At 51.3% G+C, this 18,761-nt stretch overlaps 1 protein-coding gene across 2 annotated transcripts in view; it reads left to right on the top strand.

Annotated features, from left to right (window-relative positions):
- Positions 1–18,254, top strand: part of LOC144718822 (rho GTPase-activating protein 6-like) — a 51,380-nt gene extending 33,126 nt beyond the window's left edge. Inside the window, exons 4-14 of one of the 2 annotated variants that reach the window (XM_078594376.1) lie at positions 2,040–2,114; positions 3,355–3,644; positions 6,301–6,523; positions 7,771–7,826; positions 8,998–9,154; positions 9,938–10,083; positions 11,997–12,137; positions 12,439–12,536; positions 13,176–13,327; positions 14,150–14,251; positions 15,154–18,254. In XM_078594376.1, the coding sequence (XP_078450502.1) occupies positions 2,040–2,114; positions 3,355–3,644; positions 6,301–6,523; positions 7,771–7,826; positions 8,998–9,154; positions 9,938–10,083; positions 11,997–12,137; positions 12,439–12,536; positions 13,176–13,327; positions 14,150–14,251; positions 15,154–15,878 (2,165 nt within the window). In that variant the 3' untranslated portion in view covers positions 15,879–18,254. The remainder of the gene's footprint in view (positions 1–2,039; positions 2,115–3,354; positions 3,645–6,300; positions 6,524–7,770; positions 7,827–8,997; positions 9,155–9,937; positions 10,084–11,996; positions 12,138–12,438; positions 12,537–13,175; positions 13,328–14,149; positions 14,252–15,153) is intronic. The other variant, XM_078594377.1, reaches the window with a different exon arrangement.
- Positions 18,255–18,761: the final 507 nt, after the last annotated feature.

Below are 18,761 nucleotides of genomic sequence, written 5' to 3'. Positions count from 1 at the left end.
GACATTTTGACTTAAAATTTTCGTGACTGCAGGAGTTCATCTTCTTTGCTTCTTTCGGTAAAGTCACGTAGATAGAAGAAGAAGAAAAATAATAATAAAAAGAAAAATTATAATTATCTTTATTCTTATTTTTATTCTCATAACTGATCAGGTATTGCATGAGACGCCCTACCAATGAGGGGACCGCATGAGGGCACTAATGCATCGGGGAGAATCACACAGGGGTTGGTGATCAACAGTTCCGGAGATCAATCACTCAGGAGGGATCAGTCGCTAAGTGGTTTCGAACCACTCAGGGAAACCGCAGAGGAACCAACAGATCGGGGGGGGGGAGGGGACAACACAACCAACGAGGAGGATTGCGTGAGGGGATCAACCATTCAAGAGAGATTAACCAATCCGGGGAACCCTGCAGCGTGACCTTGTTTAAAGGGGGGCGGCGTACACACACACACACAAAACTCAAGCGGGAGAGCATGAAACAGTTAAACAAACCTTAAAACAACGTTAAACAAATGTTAAGCGTTAAACGGAAGGAGTAACGATATGATCTGCTTGCGTCCATCATGCATTCGGCTGTCACTCTCACCCCGTGTGTATGTATGTTGAACTTCTTTCGCACCGTACGTCGCGATCCGTGCGAATCGGAGGTGTGGAGGGAAGGTCACCAAAACTAAACTACAGTGGTACCTCGGTATATATGTCGTTAGTTCGTTCCAGAAGGTAGGACCTGTACCGAAAATGACGTCTAACAAACGAATTTTTCCCATAAGAAATAAAGGGAAAGGAAATAATCCATTCCAGAGCATAAGAAATTATATTTCATATGGCATATTATACATTAATGGGGTTGTATAAAATAATTTAGACACTACTTATTACTAAAATGCATACATAAATTAAAATAAATGCATAAATAAATTAAAATAAATGTAAATAAAATTTAAATGTAACATCACTTCACCTTGTTGAGAGGAGTTGATAGCCTACGAGGATGGTGGTGAGGAAGGGGAGGAGTTGTGAATGGGGGTCTACGCGGGTACGCGGTGACTCATCCCGACCCATACAAGTTCTAGCAAGCGCGTCGTATCCCAAGCAAGACGTCGTATCCCAGGCAAGACGTCGTATCCCAAGACATTTTTTTCTCGTCAAAACACGACCTATACCAAATTCGACGTATTCCAAAGCGGTCGTATACCGAGGTATGACTGTATATGAGGAAAAGGTTTGCCCAACATTGTTTTGACTTGGCTATAGGAAGTTAGAAATGGGGCTGAGCATTGGGGGCGGGGGGGGGGTATGCCCCCCTCAGTCCCGCCATGCACTGGATCTAACTCGGGGGTGGGGGAGTGGAACCACCCACACGTAAGGGCCACACGGGGGCATGCTGAGATCCAGCGGTGGTCAATGTAGATGGCGGTGGATGAGAGGGAGATGGGGAGAGAAGAACGAGGTGGTGGTGGGGGGGGGGCACACTCAAGTCACGTGATTTACGGCTCATTTAGATATCGAGATTAGAAGGAGAAGTGATTGTTGGGTACCCGTCGAATTCACTAATTTCTTGAGAACTGCTTTTTGTGTTTAGTTTGTTGTCCTTCCAACCGCACCTCCGATTAGCACGGTTGGCTACGTACGGTGCGAAATAAGTTCAACATACATACAGCATACATACAACCTGCATACATACAATCCAGAAAGTAGACATGTCTCAGCAACTCGCGAAATGAATTGATCTCTCTGCAACTGAAATTGATGGCTTAGAGGGCAATGTGCCGGCAATGCTGAGAACCGATGTTTCCCCCCGAAAAAAATCAAGTAATATTTGCTTCACCAATGACTGTGCAGAAACATATAAGATTGTTGATTATTACCTAATTTTATTTGCGTGCATATGTTTGCATACGTGTGTGTGGTGTGTGCTGGCCACCTACAACCCTCGTGTGCCATGCCGGCCTTCATAGGTGCTCGCGAACAGCACTTGCCCCCAAAGTCTGTTAAGGCTACACGGGGGGATCTTTTTTCTTTGTTTGCGCGTGCAGATGGCCAGAAACGGAAAAAATCCTTGCGTCGGAAACTTGACACGACTTTGTCTCGGGAGAAGTCAAAGGACAAAGGTAACGGCGAGCGAGGTGGAGCCGTAATGAGAGTGACCCCTCGACGTCAACCACGGCCACAGTGCTCCCGTGAACTCTCGTGCGTGTGTGTGCGTGTGTGTGTGGAGGGGAACGGTAGTGCACTGTGCTACGAACCCTGCGACCCGAGTTCAATTCCCGCTCACTGTCAGCACCAGTGACGTTTATCTGAATCGGCCCTGGGCCTCCCCGAGGTCGACTCAGCCTAAAATAAAAGCATGGTGCTGGCCACTAACCCCCTCGAGGGCCACACCGGCCTTCATAGATGCTACTCGATAACAGCACTTGCAAAAACAGTCTGTTTGGGCTCTACTAGCGTGTGCGGCTCATGATCAAATGACCTGAAACGTGTCCGATTTCCAAAGTTATTTCTCCAAAGCTAAGCAAGTTTGAGCCTGGATTGTGATTGGATGAGCGAATGCCGTGCATGCACCAGGCTGTTATTTGCGAGGGCTATGTGGGGGCAGCAGAGAAGAGTGCAGCCAAACCCCCCGTTGACTCTCCTGCTCCCGGGTCCAAGCCTGCCCGCCTTCCCCAGGCTGCACTTACCTGCATGGTCAAACACCCCCCCCCCCGCCCCCATTACCCACACAGCACAGCAAGGCCCTCATCCAGCAGTGGATTGACATAAAGGGCTGCACACGTGTGTGTGTGTGTTTGGGGCAACAACAAGGCAGACTTGCGTGATGTGATGAGCAACCACTCGTGGGTCTGTCCCGTGATTATCCGCCAGCGATCCTTGACTATTTCTCCAAAAAAAACCAGTGTTTGTCTCCCGGTGAGCAACGTCGTGAGAGTGAACCAGGCCTGGCACTGAGGTGACGTCATCACAACTTATAGACAACTGGTGGTGGTGATGTTGTAGTGGTGTTTTTTTGGTCGCGGTAGTGCTATTGCCGCTACTGGTACACTGTTGTGTGTGCATCATTGTGTGTATGCTTGCAAAAGAATGTGTATCTCGTTATGTTCCTACGTGTGCATGGAAATGCATGTCCCCCGTGCATCCATTCCCACATCTCCTCGTGCATCCCTATCACTTCTCGTTTCTCTCGATCCCACAATTCTGATTACTCCCCGGTTCACTCCCCGTGTTTGCCGTGTCTCCCTCTGTATCCCCATACCAACCCCACCTCCCTGTTTCTCCCCACATCTCCTTCTCTGCCCCCGTGCCCTTCCGCTGTCTCCCCGTGTCTCCCCTGTGCCCCCCTCAACCCCCCTACAGAGTCCCCTCCGCGTGCCTTCGGGCTGCCCCTGCTCCAGGTCATTGCCAATGACCTGGAGCTGAAGCAGCGCAGGGAGCTGCTGTCGTCCTGCGTGCCGGACCCCTCGCCACCACCCCCGCCGCTCGCCCATCCTGGGTCGGTGGGGTCAGGGGGCACGGGGTCACGGGGCGTGGGGTCGGAGTTGACGGGGTCGGCGCTGGAGTCGTCCGCCGCGGGGTCGACGCGAGACGAGGGCGGAGAAAACGCGGGGAGAGCGACGGCAGGGAGGACACGGCCCCAGCAGAGGAGGGTGAGCGGAGAGCGGAGAGCGGCGTGCGCGCGTGTGTTGGTGCGTGCTCATTTGTTTGGGCTTTTACATGCCTATGTATATACGTGTGTGTGTGTATGTGTTGACACTTCAGAGTGCACCTAGCATGGTGCAATTGCCACGACCACAAGTTCTTAAAAGCTTGCTCAATTCCACAATGTGTTAACTTTTTTTATTTCAACGCCAATAGTACTGTTTGTTGCTGGTCTCTCGGGGCCTTTGAACCCGTGTGTATGTGCGTACATGCGTTTGTTCACATGTAGTTTGAACGTGCGTCTGCACGTGTACATGTATGTGTACGTTTCTGGTTGCGTGCGTGCGTGCACGTGCGTATGTCCATGTGTGTGTGTGATTGTGGGGAGCGGTAGTATTGTGGTTAGCGCACTGTGCTACAAACCTGGCAGCCGAATCCCACTCACGGCCAACACCAATGACGATTATCTGAATCGGCCCTGAGCCGCATCTAGGTGGACTCAGCCTCAAATAAGTACCTGGTGCTATGTGTAAACATCGCCATTGGGAAGACAAAGGCGACCAGGCGTGGTGTTGGCCACTCACCCCCTCGTGTGCCATGCTGGCCTTCATAGGTGTTCGCTAACAGCACTTTCTCCTACAGTCTGTTTCGGATATACAGGGGATCTTTGTCTTTGTTGTGCGTGGCGCAGTGTTGATCACGGTGCAAAAGACCCAGCTGCCTGAGTTTGATTCCCGTGGCGAACATCAGTGGTCAGCGATATCTGAGCCATTTCTGGGCCTCCCCTAAAATGTTTACAGTACCTGGTGCAATGTTTATATATCAGCAATGGGGAGACAAAGACGGCTCGGCATGGCGCAAACCCACATTACCTCCTTGTGCGCCATAGGTGCTCGCTAACCGCACTCGCCCCAATGGTCTCCGAAGGCTACACGGCAGGATCGTTGTCTTTGTATTCGTGTGCGTGTGTGCGGTGCACTTAGTAGCTTGTAAAAGACCTCACCCTTCCCACAAGCTATACGGGGGATCTTTGTCTTTTTGTTCGTATGTGTGTGTACGTGCGTGTGTGCATATGCATACGGTGTGGGGAGCGGTAGTGTAGTGGTTAGCACGCTGCGCTATGAACCTGGCGACCCGGGTTTGATTCCCACTCGCGGTCAACACCAGTTACGGTTATCTGAACCGGTCCTGGGCCTCCCCTGGGTCGACTCAGCCTGAAATCAGTACCTGGTGCGGTGTGTAAACATTGCCACTGGGGAGAGAAAGGCGGTCGGGCGTGGTGCTGGCCACCCACCCCCTCGTGTACCGTTCCGGCCTTCATAGGTGCTCGCTAACAGCACTTGCCCCTACAGTCTGTCAAGGCTATACGGGGGACCTTTGTCTTTGGTGTGGAGCCGTTGGTTCGCGCATTGTTATGCTGAAAAACTGACATCTTCAGTTCGATTCTCAGTCACGAACAACATTGGTGGTATATATATCTGTAACGGTTCTGGGCCTCTTTTAGGTCAACTCAGCTTTAAATTAATTCCTGGTGTGGTGTGTAGAACATCCGCACTATGGAGACACGAGCCACACCACCCTTTGCATGCCGTGCTGGCCTTAATAGGTGCTCACCGACAGCACTTGGCCCTCTGGTCTATAAAACTAAAAGTAATCTTTTGCATGTGTGAGAATGTGTGTGTACAGATTGGTGTTTGCTTGTGTGTGTGTACGTGCGTGAATGTGGGTGAATGCATAAGAGTATGTACTAATTTATTAGAACCTCTGTGTGTGTGTGCATGTGTCTTTGTACGGGTGTATGGGGGGATGTGCGTGTGCACGCGTGCACGCGCATGTATGCGTATGTGCGTGTGTGTGTGTGCGTTTGGCTGCTGTGTGGAATGTGCCTGGTTTGACCACAAACAGATGTGAGATGCGAGCATCACAAATCCCAAAAAAAGGGAAGATTTTACTCAGCTCCTACCCAAACTCGACCCTGCCGAGCACACACACGCACACACACGCACGCACACACATACACACACGCACACATACATACTCGCACACTCTCTTGCACGCACGCATACACGCACACACGTATATACAAATGCATATACACACACATATACAACCTCATACCCACGCATGCACTGTGTCTCTCAACTTCCCTATGACTCCCCATGCCTCCCTGCATCTCCCCATGCCTCCCCATGCCTCCCTCCCTGTGTCTCCCCAGCTTCATCTCCCCATCTCTCCCCATGCCTCACTGCGTCTCTCCATGTCCCCATACTTCCCCAAGTCTCCCCATGTCCCCTTGTCGCCATCCCCCCGTCTCTCCTTTTGTTCCGTGTGCCTGCCTCTCCATGTCTCTCCCCGTGCCTGCCGTATCTCCCCACGTCTCCCCATGTCCCCTTGTCGCCATCCCACCGTCTCTCCTTTTGTTCCGTGTGCCTGCCTCTCCATGTCTCTCCCCGTGCCTGCCGTACCTCCCCACGTCTCCCCATGTCCCCTTGTCGCCATCCCCCCGTCTCTCCTTTTGTTCCGTGTGCCTGCCTCTCCATGTCTCTCCCCGTGCCTGCCCGTATCTCCCCACGTCTCCCCAATGCGCTCACGTCTCCCTCCCACGCGCCTCCGCGGCACCGTCTCTGCCCCCCCCCCCGCTGCGTGTCCCCCCCCCCCCCGCAGGGTGCGATGTCCGTGGACAGCCTGGCGGAGCTGCAGGGGAACCCGTCGCGTCTGCTGGAGGCTCTGCAGCTCTCGCTGCCGGCCGATGCAGCGGCAGGGGGCGGCGGGGGCTCCACGCGGGGGCGGTGGCGCCGAGGGGAGGGGCAGCGCCTGAGCCTCAACCCCACGTTCCCCCGCGTGCCCCGCGTCGTCGAGGCGTGCTGCTCCCACCTCGAGCAGCACGGTAACGAACCCCCATTCCTCCTCCGTCGGGGGTAACGAGCCCCACTCCTCCTCCGTCGGGGGTAACGAGCCCCACTCCTCCTCCGTCGGGGATAATGAGCCCCACCCCTTCTATCAGGGGTAATGAGCCCCTAGCTTGCCTGTCTACACGGTCATGGGTTATGACCCAGCTCCCACAATCAAAGGTCATGGGCTTTGTCACGTAAACTTAACAGCACTCCGGTGTGTTTGGAGAGTAAATCCACAATATTTACAATTCGAGTACGACATTTCGCCAGTAATTACAACCAGTGTGTGTCAGGGCTGGAGAACGGTAGTGTCGTGGTGAGCGCGCTACGCTACGAAGGCTATCCCCCTTGATCAGGGCATGAAGAGGATCACGACCTTCCAGTGATTCAGCCTGACATGGTCAGTAGTCGAGTTTTTACTCCTGACATAAGGGGTCACAATGGGGTGCATAACTGCACTCTCACAATCAAGGGCAATGACCCCACAGCCACTGTCTTGGGTCACGACCCCACATTCAAACAGGGGTCATGACCCCACCAACATGGTTAGGTTGTTGAGGTGGTGCTCCTGATATCTGGAGTAATGACCCCACCCCTACAGTCATGCTTCATTGATCAATATTTTGGAACAAGTTGATTGTAGAAGTGAAAAGGCATGGTATTAAAGGTTCGGGTGATGGTTCAAGGGTCAACAATTAATCTGTTATGGACCATGCATTATGGGTGAATGGTGGGTCTAAGCTTAATGAATAGGAATATAAGTTAAGGTGAGTGGTTAGTCAGGATTCGTGTTTAAGGCCAGTAATGACATTTTCCATGGCCTTAAACGCATGAGTTAAGAGTTAAGGGAGAGTTGATTGTGGTCTCAGGTTATGATGTTGCTTTTGGCGTCAATTGTTTATGGCTAATTATTTGGGTTTTGCGAGAACGATGGGTCAGAATTGAGAAACACGCTTCAAACTGTTAAGACAAGTCAGTCACGCCTGGGCAGGACGCGGTTGGCTGGAAGTGACGAAGGCCAGTGGCCGAGAATAACGACGCAGTGGCAGCCAACGGAGGGAACGTCCCCGAGGGCACCGCCGACGCATGGGTGCGATGAGATCGGCTCGTGTGCAGGCACTCGGTGGATTGCCGCATCACGTGACCGTGAGGGATGGTGACGGCTTGGGCAGGACTTCATGCAGCTGTGGATAGGTCATGGCGAGTTGGATCACAATTGTGCACCCCCTTCTCTCCACAGCTCTGCACACGGTCGGCATCTTCAGAGTGGGCAGCTCCAAGAAACGCGTTCGGCAGGTGTGTGTGTGCGTGTGTGTTTTATCACCGTGGGGATGGTTACTGGGGACGATGGGTTCTGTGCATGTGTGTGTGGTTACCGTCGAGATGGTCATTATGGGGACGGTGGACCCTACGGTTACCATGGGAATGGAGACCTTGAGGACTGTAAGTCCCATGTGTGTGTGTGCTGCGGGGATGGTTACTGTGGGGATAGTTACTGTAGAGGACGGTGGGTCTTGTGTGTTTGGTTACCATAGGGATGGTTACCGCGGGGACGGTGGGTACTGTGTGCACGTGTGTGATTACCTTGGGGATGGTTACCGTGGGGACGGTGGGTCTTGTGTGCATATAGATGTTGCCACTGTGTCCACGCGTCACTACTCCGCTGCTCACTCCTTCCACTGCAGAAGCAAAAAAATCACGGGGTCACGATGATCATCACGGCAGGGGTGAAAGGGTGATAGTGTTGGTGACGTGTCATTAATGATGGTGATCATGGTGTTTATGGTGGTGTTAATGTTGCTGTTCATGTCTTTAAAGTGGTGTCAATCGTGATGATGGTATTGATGATGTTGCTTGTGATGATGGTGCTGATGATGATGTTGAAGATGGCAGGTATAAATAGGTGATGGTGGTGATGGTGATAGGTGCTGGTGTGGAGATGTTGGCTATACCAACCCTAATAGGTGCTCCCTCACAGCAATGATCGCAACAGTCTGTGCGTTGGTAGCTTAAATGAACTTGAATTATTCCTCGGGGGAGAAAATGTATTTACAGTCTGCAGCAACAATGCAACCGGCTTACTATTACAATGTATTATGATTACTATGCTTGTTTACTCAGGAAAATCATACAGAGCCTCAGCACTCTTTTTTCAGGAGGGGGTCCTGCCAACTTGTTCACTGTAGGGTGCTATGTTCCAGCTGTGTAAATCCAATTGAGTCGTTTGCAGGTGATATTCCAACATTGGGAAATTTGGCCGACGACCGGTTTACACTGCGCGTCTCCTTTAGCTGTGGGAGGAAACCAGAGGGCCCCCGAGAAAAGCCACACAGAACAGGGGGGAGAACCTACAAACTCGGGAGTCGAACCCACGCAATCTTCATGCGAACATCACCACTGTGCCGCCCGCCGCCTGCTGATGCCCCCCGGCGGTCTGCGCATGCTCCCCGTTGTTGTCTCTGTGCAGCTGCGGGATCAGTTTGACCGCGGCGGCGAGGAGGCGGCGTCTATCAGCGAGGAGGCGAGCGCGCACGACGTCGCCGCGCTGCTCAAGGAGTTCCTGCGCGACCTCGCCGAGCCCCTGCTTTCGCGCGAGCTCTACCCGGCCTTCGTGCACGCCGCCGGTGCGGGTTTGCCACGCGCGCGCACGCGGCGAACAGCGTCACCACGGCGCTCGTGCCGGGCTAGACGTGGTTTTGAGGCCATCGCGTGAAATGTCGAAGGCTCGCTGCTGGAGGTCGCGGGACAGGACGCAGGTGTTATACGAGTTGAGATGACTGGCGGATGCCCCAACTGTATCACTCACTGTGACACCTTGCTGCATTTTAGCCGCTAAAACGTGCCACCAACACTCCTCCATATAGTTTAACACGTAGGCTTTCACGACCAATATTATCCATAAGAGAAGTTTTTTGGGTTAGATCGTGTAAATATAAATGTGTCGTTATACCCGCCACCACCCGACACAGACAATTAGTAAGGTTTGTCACGTAAACAAAACAGCACTCCGGTGTGTTGGAGAGTAAATCCATAATATTTACAATTCGAGTACGACATTTCGCCAGTAATTACAACCAGTGTGTGTCAGGGCTGGAGAACGGTAGTGTCGTGATTAGCGCGCTACGCTACGAACCTGATAACCGAGTTCGATTCCCGGTCACGGCCAACACCAGTGACGATTATCTGAGCCGGTTGTGGGCCTCCCTTAAGTCGACTGAGCCTCAAATGAGTACCTGGTGCGGTGTGTACAAACATCACCAGTCGCGAAACAAAGGCGGATGGGCATGGTGCTGGCCACTCACCCCCTCGTGTGCCATTTCGGCCTTCATAGGTACTCGCTAACAGGACTTGCCCCAACAGTCTGTTAAGGCTATACGGTGGGGGGGGTCTTTGTCTTTCTTTCTTAGGGCTGGACCCGGGGCAGCAGGTGCCCCTGCTCAGGCTGCTCGTGTGCCTGCTGCCCCCGTGTAACTGCGACACACTGCACCGCGTGCTCTCCTTCCTCGCCACGGTGGCACGCCACGCGGGCACGCAGGCCGACACGGGAGAGCAGGTGAGCGGCGTACCCCCACCTCGCTGCGTGTCCCATGCTAAGCAGGGGGGTCGAGCCTGGTCAGTGTTTAAGGTTCAAAAACATTTACATTCATATTGTCCAAATCAGTGATTACACTAGCCCAGGGGTCTGCAACCTTTAAGACATAAAGAGCCACTTGGACCCGTTTCCGAAGGAAAAAATAAACTGGGAGCCGCAAAACCATTGCAACATTTAAAACAAATATAACACTGCATATATTGTTTCTTACCTTATTGCTATATACAAGATCGTGCAGTCAGCTGTCAATCTGAATAAAAAAAGGACTTTTTCACTTAACAATGTAAAATATATTTTTGCAAATTAATAGCTCAATTACCTGGTTAATGGGATTTTTGCTCCTGAACCTCAGTGCACAGTGTCTGCACATCAGGGCTGTAAGACGTCACCTTCATTTTCACACAGGCTTGCAAGCTGTCATCTGTGAGGCGTGATCGATGTTTGTTTTTAATATAGTTCATGTTGGAGAAGACCTGCTCACATACATATGTGGAGCCGAAGATCGACAGGACTCCAAATGCATACTTTTTCATGTTTATATAAGTGTTGGGGATGGCATTCCATGTTTCGAATACAAGTTTGTCCTGTTTGGGAAGGTTTTCAATATCACTCCATTTATGATTCTGAGCCAGAATGGCCTTCTGACGGGCAACATCCTCAAGAGTAGCGGTCAAGCATTTGAACTTGGACACCCATATATCTTTGTCGGCTATATCGGCCAGTTCCATCTTAAGATCAGGTTGGCTTACACCTGCAAATGCAGTCATATTCAATAGGGATGGATCGATCGCCAGGGGAGTGACAGGGAAGGATAATGTCGTTTTTTCCTCTCTGAACTCACAGAATCGTTTCCCAAACGAACTTTGCATTGTGGTGATTGCAGACTTGAAATATTCCAAATTTATCGTATCATGACTTTGTTTGAACTCTCTCAAAGAGGGAAAGTGAGACAGTGTACCTCTCTGTAAATCTTTGACAAACACTGTCAACTTGTGCTCGAATGCCAAAACCTCCTCCAGCATGTGCAGGGCTGTGCCTCCTTTCCCCTGAAGGGTTGTATTTAGCGTGTTTAGATGTGCTGTCATGTCTACCATAAAATGTAATTTTTCCAGCCACTCTGGCTGTTCCAGCTCAGCAAAGGTGAGCTCTTTGCTGCCCAGGAAGGTTTTTACTTCTTCCAAACATGTGACAAAGCAACGGCAACGTTATTGCCTGTCACCGGGCGGGCAGTGTGGAGCGGAGCGGCGACCTGTCAGCAGCGGCAACGCCAGAGCAGGTGTCACAGTGCGCCTCCTCCCCTCGCTAGCATCCGCCCCGGAGCCGCGGTCAAGGTTCAAAAGAGCCGCATGCGGCTCCGGAGCCGCAGGTTGCCGACCCCTGCACTAGCCCATTGAATGCTAATTTAGAGGAAGTGGTTTGTAGAAATAAGGGAAATGGGATAGATGCCATTGGATGTATAAGGAGCTTTTTCCAAAATTTGGTATTGGCTTTTCAGATTGTAACAAAGCAATTCTGAGCATATCTTAAATTTCAGTGGTATGTATACATTTGGTATTATGGAACCAGATGAACCTGGTGGTAGTGTCACATACCCGCGTGTGCCTGTGTTTGCCTGTCTGCACGCACGTTCCCATGTGCGTCTATCTGTGCCCCTGTGTGCACGTGCATGGCCGTGTGTATCCTCGTGCGTCCACCTCCACGCGTGCACACGTGATAGTGCATTTACGTGCGTATCCTTGTGTCGATGTGTTCCCATGTGCCCATGCGTGTGTTGCCCCTGTATATTCATCTATACGTGCATGTGTGCGTGTTTGTCCCATGCATGTCTATGCGTGCCTCTGTGTATCCGTTCGTATATGCATGCGTGTGTCCAGGGAAATAAGATGACGGCTCAGAACTTGGCGACGGTGTTCGGGCCAAACCTCCTGCGTGGGGAGCGGAGCGTGCGTGAGGACAGCACGGCTGTCATCGCCACCACGTGCTCGCTCATCGAGCAGCACGAGCAAGTCTTTCTGGTGTGCACGCACGCGCGTCTGCTCTGTGTATGTACACGCGTCACAAAGGCAAAGTGGGGAGCGGCAGTGCAGCGGTTGGCACGCTGCGCTATGAACCCGGCGACCCGAGTTCAATTCCCGCTCACGACCAACATCAGTGACGAATATCTGAGCCGGCCCTGGGCCTCCCCTTCGTCGAACCAGCCTTAAATAGGGTACAATGGCGCCGTGTCGGCCTTCATAGGTGCTTGCTAACGTCGACGCAGTGTGCATGTTGACAACGTGTGTGATGACGAGGTGTGCGTGATGATGAGGTGAGCAGATCCCGCCCGAGCTTCAGCACGAGGTTCTGCTGCGGCTCATGGAGTCCGACCCGGAGGTGGTGGAGCACCTGCTGAGGAGGAAGGCAGCGGGGGCCGGGTGAGACGCGCGTGCGCGCACACACAGTGGTGCACTACATTCATCAAGTGACATCTGGTGCGATGTGTATACACTGCACCAGGTACTAATTGGAGGCTGAGTCGACCTTGGGAAGCCGCAGGACCGGTTCAGATAATCATCACCAGTGTTGGCTGCGAGCGGGAATTGGACTCGGGTCGCCGGGTTCATAACGCAGCGTGCCAACTGCTGCAATACCGCCCCCCCCCCCCCCCCCCCGTGTGTGTGAATGGCACTCTCATCCACACAGCCTAACAGCTCTCTACACACTCCTTATGCACAATCAAAATACACGCTGTGATTAGTGTATATATCCCCGTGACCCTGCACCCCCAATTTGCCCTTGTCTTTATATCCTTAAGTATGTTTGTCATGGAGATGCTTTGAGCTACCCGGGAGTATATGGTGCAATATCCGAACCAATCATTATCTATGTCCCTAAATCCTCTTATATTCTTGTCACTGTAATCTGTCCCCATGTGGCCATACATCTGAGTCTCCTGATATACCATATCACCGTTATCTCTGTGTGTCACATGTGCCCATACACCTGTGTCTCCTTATATACCATATCACCGTCATCCCCGTGTCCCCATGTGCCCGTGTGTCCCAATGTGCCAGGGTGGCGGAGCGAGGCTGGCCGAGTGTCCCAGGTCGCGACGGTTCCAGCGAGAGCCTGGAGGGGGGGTCCAGTGCGGATGGGGACGGGGACGGGGAGGGGTCCCCCTACGAGAACACTTCCCCCGTGCTGGGGGCACGCGGAGCGGTGGCAGGTATGGAAGAGCTTCACTCCCAGTGTCAACATCAAATGAACTACAAATTGCTACAAATTAACCACAATACCTTGCTCTTTCATCTTCTTCCTCTTGTTCTTCTTCTTTTGTATCGCACATAAGCAACGGTTTGTGTAGATGTCATAGTTCAGTTTGTTGTCCTTCCCCCGCACCTCCGATTCGCGTGGTTAGCTACGTATGCTGCAAAAGAATTTCAACATATATACATCAGCACAGTCATCAACATTGTCATCATCACCACCACTCTGAACACCGTCAGTATACACTTCCAGCGCTGTCTTCAACATCATCAGCACCATCATCACAAGCACCATCGTCATCAATACCATCATCAGGATTGACACCAATTAAAAAAGAAGCATTAACCCCACCTTAAACACCATCATCGCCTGCATAGTCAGTATCAGTCTCACGACCATCATCAAAAAAACAAAGACAAAAATTCCCCGCATAGTCTAAACAAACTGTTGGGGCAAGTGCTGTTAGCAAGCACCTATGAAGGTCGGTACGGCACACGAGGGGGTGGGTGGCCAGCACCACGCCCGGCCGCCTTTGTCTCCCCAGTGGCGATGTTTGTACACACCGCACCAGCTACTCATTTGAGGCTGAGCCGAGCTAGGGGAGGCCAAAGACTGGTTCCAGTTCAGATAATCGTCACTGGTGTTGGCCGTGAGCGGGAATCGAACTCGGGTCCCTAGGTTCCCCAAACCACCACCATCAATGACACTGTCACCAACTCTATTACCCATTCATCCCCGCCGTGATGATCGTTGTGACCCCATAATTATTTTGCTTCTGCAGCGGAAGGAGCAAGCACAGTGCAGCGGAGAACTCACGCGTGGATGCCGTGGCAACATCCACATACACACAGGACCCACCGTCCCCATGGTAACCATGCCCACGGTAACCACACACAGACACAGGACCCCATGGTAACCACACACATTAGCACAGAATACACCATCCCCCATGGTACCCCTCCCTATGAACTCTGCTCTTATCAAGACGCTCATTCATCGGGCTAAGAAAGTGTCAGATGGTGACAGTCTGAGAAGTGAAATTAAACATGTTAAAGAAGCGCTGCAAATGAACAGTCACAATGATGCACAAATCAACAGGGCATTGAATGCCAAAACCAAATAAAATAACACGAGCATTGAAACTACCCAGATGTTTCGAAAAACAAAACATCCACGTCAGATTTGACACGGTACATAAAATACACAAATTAATATCTGGTACAAAATATGTATTACCAAAGCTATCAACAGAAGGTGTGTACAGGATTAACTGCACTTGTGGCAAATACTATGTTGGGCAACAGGACTAATGATCAGCACGATCCTAAAAGAACACCAAAGAAATATTAAATAATCCCAAATACAACTGTCAGCAGTAGCAGAACACGCGTGCCAACAAGGGCACTCAATCGATGTTGATAATGTTGAAGTTCTGTGCAAATCTAGCTATTACTGGCTAAGACTAATTAGGGAATCTATCAAAAAAAATTAAATGCATGCCTATACATGCCACCATACTTCAATAGGGATTACCGTTGGTACGGTTATTTTAATACACTCGTCTCAAACGGTGTTAGACCAGAGGACGCCAAAAGGCGTTTCTGGCTGATTACAGGAAGCAGGAACCCCCCACCCAAACCACACGTGACGCACCAAATGGAAAATTAATTTATTTCTTAAGTGATTGGACATCACAGTTCCAGATAATTGTCCTTAGATGCCCACCACCCTGGTGTGTACATTTCCAAGCACCCGTTTGTGACCTCCTTCTCTCTTCTCCCACAGACCCTCTCAACCGGTTACCACATCCTGACATGGTCGCCACTCCTTCCCGGGCCCCTGACCTCGACCTTGACCTCATGACCCTGAGAGACAATGACTCGAGGTCACACGTGGCCCCAGGTGGAGCGGAAGTCGGAGGAGGAGGAGGTGGAGGACCCATCCCCCTCACTCGCACCCGCAGCTCAGGCCCCGGAGTCACAGACACTCAGGACCTCGTGGGCACGAACACCAGGGAGGGCCTAGGTCGCCCAGGGCAAGGACCCGGAGGAGTGGAAGATGGCCGCCGCTTCCACTGTATCAACAGCAGCAGCTGCAAAGTCAGCAGCAGCAGCGGCAACAGTGGCAGCAGTGGTGGAAGAAACAACAGCTTCCTCTTCTCGCAATCACAGCCAGACCTGCCGAGCCTGGGGGGCCCAAACCCCGCCGAGCTCAATGGGCAAGGCTGGGACGGCATCCCCTACAGTCCAGCAGTGCAGGCCCGGCTAGGCCCCGTCAAGTGCTTGCCAAGGGACGCCCCGGCGAGCAGGACCTTCTTCACGAGCCAAGCGGGTGCCGCGAAGGGGTCCAACGTGGGGGATGCGGGTGGTATGGGGCCCGGTGGAGCCGTTTCTCGCTGGGTGCGAGCCTTGCCGGCCGAGGGGCGGCCCTCAGAGGGCAGCCCGGATGCCAGGAGGATCGGCAATCTCAGCCCTGAGCAGTCAGACTCCATCCCTGAGACGTTCGTCTGAGAAGCATCCACCGTTGTTGTGGAGTGGCGTCCCATGGAGGCCCAAGAGGGAGTGACTGTGGGACCCTGGGGATTGAGGGCTCAGAGAGAGGTTCCCTTCCCTCTTGGCTTAGGAGCGGCTGCCAGCATTGGTAAAGGACACACAGCAGAATTAGTTAAGTTCTGGTTGAGTGTAGGGTTTTTCAAAGCTCCGTCCTCAGTCCTCACCAGTGTGGGTTTCCGTGTTTACCAATCACCAGGTGTGCACAGTGTTTCATGACATCATCGCATTATGGTCGCCATCAACACCATGAATATAAGCAGCATCATGAGATATAAGCAATGCCAGGCGAGCGTAGCACCAAGGTACTTGTATGAATAGCACTTCCCGGGTTCTTACGCTGATATTATGTTACCCAAAGCTGCCAAATTCCTGGGAGGCTCAAATTGGACACTTGGTCTAACGACGGCTCCCCTGCCCTCTGCCAGCCCCGCCCACTTTTATATGGCCACACCCACTCAACCACTAGCTCCGTCCAGAGGTCCCCCTCACTCTTCCTGTCATTGCCCCCCCCCCCTAACTGCTCATAGGCCCCACCCCCTCTTCTGCCAACACCGCCCAGTACACAGGTGGCCTTGCCCTTTGCCCATATAATGAGTCAAGAACGAGGTCAGAAAATGTTAAACCCAGACAACATTCCAATTTTCACAAATTCTTCAGAACACCATAATAGCCTTTCTGAACCCAGAATGTCCTGGCCAAACCAGAAAGTTTGGTAGCTATAATAATAGATACCTCAAGGTGTCTCACTACTCTAGGGCTTAATGTCTCACTGAATATTTTCCAGATCGCTGGTAGACTGGAGTGACTCGTAGCCACAGCCATAACGAGAGGTGTGGTGGATGTGGCAGAGCTGTCGCTCGACATTTTTGCGCCTGGGGTAAGGTGCAATGCTCGCAATGCCCCCCCCCCTACTGCATCCAAAGCTCCAACACTCCTGCCCTCCGGCCCTTGCTATTGCACTTGGATATGGTGTACTCAGTGAGTGAATATTTTCCTGGTCACTGACCCAACCACACTCGGCTGTGATGCCCCACTCCAACCTGTGGGGAGGACCTGGGACCAGAGTTTGAGAAGCCTTGGCCTGGAGACAGGCTCCGTTTCCCGTCATTTTCCCCACCGTCACGTGGGGAGCTGCTCGTCAAATCGCATGGACTTGAACGAGCATGGCATTTTGAGTTGGGGTTTTTGGGGAGGGGGTTAGGGATGGGAAGGGGGTATCATTAAAATATGGGCCCCCCACCTCGTGACTCTATAATGCCGGGATGGGGGGCAGGGGGCATGGATCAGGTCAGATCAAGTCAGGTCAAACCAGGGCAGGCATCGCGAGCAATGAAGCATCACTTGTGGTGTCACATTTGAGTGTTCACGTAAAGACATTTATTCGTGCTTATTAAAGTTTAATTACTGTGGAACAATAATATGTGTAAGTGTATAGAAATAAATATGTCACTAATTGTAATGATAGTAATAACACTTAAGTACTGTATTTTAAAAGGAAATGGTAAAAAAAAACGATTAAAGTGAGAGATAAAATATCACCACATTCGTAATTAGTGTTCCCTTGAAATATAAAAAAATAGACAGTACAATTGACCATATGTGTACATGTACAGTATTTTTGTCCTTCCACTGCTTGATGAGGGCCTCCCCACACCTTTCGGTCTTGGGGGACATGTGATCATACTTCACCGCACTGGTCATTGTGGCCTGTTGATTTAGGAGCCTTAAACATTGCCCAAGAGCAACCTACAACAAGCAATTATGCTTGTTGGTTGCCCATCCAAGCACTATCCAGGCTTAAACCTGCTTAGCTTCTGAGATCTGATGAGTTCGGGCACATTCCATGTATTTGGAGCACAGTGATTCAGTGCGATTAGCCATGCACCCAGGGACCACATCTTAATTCCCACCACGGCTAAAATCAGTGGCAAGTCATATCTGAAACCAGTGCTGCCCCCCCTCCCCCACCTTTACCAACAGGTATTGACCAACGTGGTGAAGTATGTTCACACAACCCCTATGACGGGGAGTGAGGAGACCTTCATCCAGTGGTGGATTAACAAAGGGATGCCACCATTATTGCAATAGGATAGCGTTTATTGGTTCGTTTGTCACTGAGAATATGTGAATCTTAAAACGCTTTCAGTGTCCAGTCATAATGGGATAACGTTACAGGCAATTCCTTTTTCTAAGAATGAGTGGAAAATGTTAACGTCATAATTGGTGAAAAAGCGCTTCTCCACTGCGGTACCTTACAAACGTTGAAGGGAGTTGAAATGTGAAGAGACGAGAGTTTCTCTCCATATAAAAAAATAAAAAAATAACATTTTCGTTGGATCCAGGCCTGTCTCTGCTAAAACTAAACTACACTATTTTTATTTTAACAGGTAAGGCCCACTGAGCTCTATAACTATTTTTAGAAATGACCAGGCCACAAATGATAGCTCAACCAAGTGGCTTATGTGGAAATGTATAGCGGCTAAATACTCTAAATGCATGGTATTTTTTTTAATGTGGAGGGCAAAACTGGATGGACCCAGAGAAAAATCGACGCGACCATGGGGAGAACATGCAAACTCCAAAAAACACAGGCGCCAGGGTCGGGATCGAACCCACAACCTCCTGTATACCAGGTGAGGTAGTTAACATCTCACCATCGTGGCGCCCACGGTAATGATACACAGAGAGTTGACACGGGTGCAGAGTTGACCTGCCTAAATACATGCTGCTGGAAAACACTGGTCCCGATGGCCCAAGGACCAAAATGTTTATTTTGTTTAATTTGTGTGTGAGGCAGACTCTTATCTATTTAGTAAATTATTACCAAAACTTCCCCACGAC

The sequence above is a fragment of the Lampetra planeri genome, chromosome 5 (genome assembly GCF_965212315.1).
Source record: "Lampetra planeri chromosome 5, kcLamPlan1.2.h2, whole genome shotgun sequence".
Lineage (NCBI taxonomy): Eukaryota > Metazoa > Chordata > Hyperoartia > Petromyzontiformes > Petromyzontidae > Lampetra > Lampetra planeri.
This window is presented reverse-complemented; position numbering and strand designations above follow the sequence as displayed.